General features: G+C 52.0%; 1 protein-coding gene across 1 annotated transcript; it reads left to right on the top strand.

The window, feature by feature from the left end:
- Positions 1–3: 3 nt before the first annotated feature.
- LOC103767951 (ankyrin repeat domain-containing protein SOWAHD-like) lies at positions 4–945 on the top strand (the record flags this gene model as incomplete). Its single annotated transcript, XM_008935083.1, has 2 exons — positions 4–528; positions 625–945. Coding segments are annotated over 2 exons (846 nt in total), but the record flags the coding sequence as incomplete, so codon positions are not given.
- Positions 946–4,733: the final 3,788 nt, after the last annotated feature.

The raw sequence follows: 4,733 nt of genomic DNA on the forward strand, positions 1-4,733 counted from the left end.
GACTCCCTGGAAGCCGCCCAGCCCCAGGTGAGGAGCCTGGCCCGCAGGTCTCACCTCTGGCCGGCCGCCGCGGGGAGCAGGGAGCGTTTCCATCCGCTGCAGAAGATGGACACCAGCAGGAGCGTCAGCCAGAGCAGCCAGCGCCCGGGGAGCTGGGGTCGGACGGCCGGCAGGCTCTCCCTCGGGCCCGGCAGCAGCCGGAGGAAGGAGCTGAAGGAAATCCTCCTGCAGAGCAACAGGCCCAGCAGCACCAAGCGGTTTGCCACCGCTCAGAAGACATCCAACGGCAGCAGCCTTTCTGCAGGGCTGCAACAAGAGCAGAAGCCTGAGCAGAGCTCTGAAGTGCTGTCCCTTGCCCTGGAACCCCTGGAGCACGAGTGGTTGCTGACAGTGGCCCAGGGTGATGCGGACAACATTGTGAGGCTGCTGGACTTGGATCCCAGCCTGCTGACCAGGAAAGACTTTGTGACGGGCTTCACCGCTCTCCACTGGCTTGCCAAGCACGGCCACTATGAAAACTTCATCCAGGTCATCTCCCATGCTCAGAAGAAGGGCTATCCTGTCAATGTGAACATCCCCACGGCCAGCGGTGGCTTCACCCCCTTGCACCTGGCTGCGATGCAGGGACACGAGCTGCTCATCAAAGTGCTGGTGGGAGCTTACGGAGCAGACACCAGCTGCAGGGACCACAGCGGGCTCAAGGCTTGGCAGTACCTGAGGGCAGACACCTCCAGGGAGCTGAAGGAGCTGGCAGGAGCCTTGGAGGAGGACTTGGTCCAGCTGTGCTCTCACAACACCAACAACAACTGTAAGTCATCCAGAGAGACCAGGGTAGGACAGGACTGTGTGGACTCTGGGGCAGAGGGGAAAGCCCAGCGCTCCTCAAGCCTGTTGCCCCTCCAGGCCTTTTTCAGACAGGCATTTGCTTTCTTCCAAAAGCGCTGAAGCTCCCTCGGCCCATTTGCCTGCAAATCTGTGCCAAACAGCAGCTGGAAGAACCTGCAGGAGCTGGGAACTTGGTGAGGAACAACGCTCGAAATCTCATCCAAGTCAGGGAGCTGCTTCTCTGACACCCCGTGTGCCTGTGAGTAGATGCACCACGGGAGGTGGTGTAACAGATGGGGGCCAGGGGTGGACATTTGGGTTGTTGGTCCTGGGCTGCAGGCAAATCCTCGTGTGTGATTGTAGATAGGTCATGCAGCAACTCAGTAACGTGGTTCTCCCACCTGCAAAATGAGGCTGTTGGCACTGCCCTGGCTCCCAGCAATGCTGTGAGGTTGGACTGGTCACGGTGCCTCGGGTGCTCGGATGGAGGCACTGGCAGAATGCAATTAAATATTTCACAACGATATTCTGAGGTGCCAGAGGCCTGGCAGCGAGCTGATGATGGAGAAGCAACTATTGCTTCAGTACCAACCCCCCCAAACACTTTTTATGGGCACTTGTCTGCCAGGAGGGAGAGTGGGAACAGACATGCAGATGGTGCCACTGAACTACAGACACTTTCCAGCTCCCTGAGGGATCCTCAGATCTCTGCCACATGTGCCTCCACTGGGTTCCTCTTTGTTTATGGGAGATAAAGCTGTTATTCAGTAAAGCAAGAGCTGGAGTACCCGGTTTGCCAGAGGAGGCTGGGCTCAGAGTAATCTTTCAAAATGCAAGACAAGCCCCCCTGGCAGCCCTTCCCTGGGGACCCCCGTCCAGGGGAGCCCGGGTCGCTCAGCCCCACTGAGGATGGAGGCAGGAGAGATGCCCTGTGAGGTGGTATGCAGTGGCTCCCACAGGGACTGCAGTCCAGGAGCAGCTCTGGAAAGATTTGTTGCTCAAAACCATGGAAAAGTTGTTGCTACTGGGGTCATGCTCAAAAATTGCACTCTTTGAGAAACGTCCCTACAGCAGCATAACCCTGCATGTATGTACCAGCAACTGCATTAGAAGGGCAAAGCCTCAGCTCGCCTGTTTGCATCTCGTTCACCAAATGGAGCTCTGCCCAGCTGATTTCAACTTGCTTTGCACATTCTCAAAGGCTAGGACTGCTTCAAAATATCTTCTGAAAAACAACTGCCCCTTCCTCTTTTTCATCAGCACGTGACCGTTTCTGCTCCCTTAAATAGCAATTCCATTTGAGAAGTGGCTCTCAGAGAGGCACTGGGGAGTTTCTGTTCCCCATTGCAGGGTGGCAGCCCTTGCACAGACACCTCGCTCAAGAGGAAATTTGTGGTTTCTTCCCAGCTGCCTTTCTGTGGGTCTGCAGAGGTGGCTCTGGATGGTCTCTGGCCTGGCTGCGCAGATGAATTTGCATCTTGATGCAGAAAGACACATGGGTAACTCCCTTGGGGGAACTTGAGCCTGTGGGTTTCACAGAGCAGACCTCATTTATATCCAGCTTGTGCTCTGAAGTGCTGCTTGGACTCTGGAATAATCCAGTCTGCAGTGGACAATACATGGTAGAACAGCCTCCAGATGAGCAGATAGAGATCCAGTGACTGGGTAGACACATAGATGTGTCTGGATAACTTTTTAATCACCGAGGTCAGCAGTGGAGACATACAAAACACACTGGGAATGGATGTGATGCCTGATCTGCTCCAGCTTGTAATGCTTTGATAGATTCAAGACTATACCTACAGCACAGCTCCTTCTGGAACTTCCCAGGCCACATCCCCACCATGGGACAGCAGGCTGGCTTCTAACCAGTCTGGCCACACCAGTGTAAACTCTGTGAAACGTACTGATGCCAAACCATGTGTGATCTTCAGTTCTGGTAACCAAAGTGCTGTTGATAAGGCGGGGGGATGCACATCTGATGAGATTTTTGACCTGTCAGTCCTCCATCACCCTTTCTCCATGCTGTCAGGAGGGGGTGTGGGATCGCTCGTAAAACCTCCTCTGAGCAAGTCACAGAGTAAACACTGCAATTAGTGAGAATTTCCTTGAAGGAGCAGTTTCCTTGGCATTTGCACCTGCAGCTTAGTCATGCTCCACCAGGAAACCTGGACTTCAATATTCCATTGGGAAATAAAATTTCACTACCAAATGTTACACTTAAATATGATTGAATGGTTTTTGATACTTGCCTCCCCTTGACAACTAACCAAACTCCCTAAAGGCAGCTTTCCCCCACACCTTTTGGTCATGGGTTTGAAGCTATAGTCTGCTCTCAGGTAAATTAGGCAGGCCCTTCAGGAGCAAGACCAGAGCCCTGCTTCTCTTGGGGGGTCTTACAAATGCTCATCAACTCCAGCCCCTGCTTTGCCTGCCCTGCAAGGGTTCCTCTCCAGAGAGCAAACTGAGGATCTGCTCTGAAGGGCTGCTCCCTTCCTGCTGCTGCACACTGTGCTTGCCCCCAGCACGGTGCCAGTGGCCACCCCAGCTCTGCCTCTCGTGGTTTGTTCTCATACCTGCAGAGCAGCTGTTGGTGTGGAAAGAGACATTTAAAAAGTACTCCAGTAGTACATGATGAGCTCTAACTTTGCTTCTCACTCAGAAAACAAAAGCATGTCCACAAGCATTAATGGACTAGAATATGTTTTTATTTTTTAGTTCTTTCCTTTAACACTCCTGTTGGTGTCTCAGTTATTGTGTGTTAGGCCAGCTCTGCAGAGGTCCCCGGTTCCCCCTGCAGCTCTCACAGGGAAGGAGAGGGCAAACAGAGCTGCCACAGGAAGAACAGAAATCATTCAAACCCAGAGGCATTTGTGTTGGTTGCACAAGATTGATTTTAACCCAATTTTAATTTACTTTGTGCTATCCATTAATGTCCAATTTGAAAAGCCAGATTCAGTCAAAGGGGGCAAAATAATACACAGGATTATTTTCCAAAGTAGTTCCTTGGTAGAAGCTACTTCTATCTAATAAAAATTGCATAGTAATGATAGTAATAGGGAGACTACCTTATAAATAGTTCAATCTATTGCTCAGGAAAGCTCTCCCAAAATGCTGTGGAGAAAACTCTGTTCTCAAGTCCGCAGAATTACTTTTTTCCTCTTCAGCCAGGTCCTCATAGAAAGAATTAAAGAGGAACTCTGGGAGCAGCTTTGCCTGCCAGCAGTGGTGATGGGGTGAGGCAGGGCTCCATGGCTGATCTCCAATCCTCAGCAGTCTTGGCATTTCCTAAATGCCTGCTTCGAAGGGGACAGCATGGAAGATTTAAAAAGCATTGGGGTAAAAGTGTTTGCAGCACGCGGGGCTCTGCTGGAACACCTCTGGCAATGCTGTTTGCTGCTGCTTTCCTGTTGCAGTGACTTACTGCTTCCCCCTGATAATGAAGTAAAAACTAGACTCTCGCCAGACAGGAAAAGAAGCTAGAAGACACCTCTGAAGTGTCCTGAAGTGGGTAAAATCCTGTCCTTGCTCTCCTGTGCTCACAGAAACCTGCAGCACACCTTGGGAAGGACTGTCACAAGCTCTGTGTGCATTTATGTGTTTACATGTGCTTGGCATATGCTGCTGCCCAGCTTTATTTGCCATGAATTATAACACGAGGGAGATAAATCTTACTTTCAACATGAAAAGCAGCAACACAGAAGGTGTGGCAGCCTGAAGCTTCCTCAGCTTCCTGCCACCCCAGCAGACTGAACCCCAAAAACAGCACCAGAGCTCAGCCTCAGGATGGGCTTGCCGCAGCCACATCCGAGAAGAGGTTCACACCTCCAGGTACCTCCTGCCGGCCAGAGCATCTGTCCCAGGTCTGCACTGGAGAAGGGGAAGGAGCAGCAGCCCCACAGGACTGG

Source organism: Merops nubicus, unplaced genomic scaffold, assembly GCF_000691845.1.
Source record: "Merops nubicus isolate BGI_N331 unplaced genomic scaffold, ASM69184v1 scaffold35572, whole genome shotgun sequence".
Lineage (NCBI taxonomy): Eukaryota > Metazoa > Chordata > Aves > Coraciiformes > Meropidae > Merops > Merops nubicus.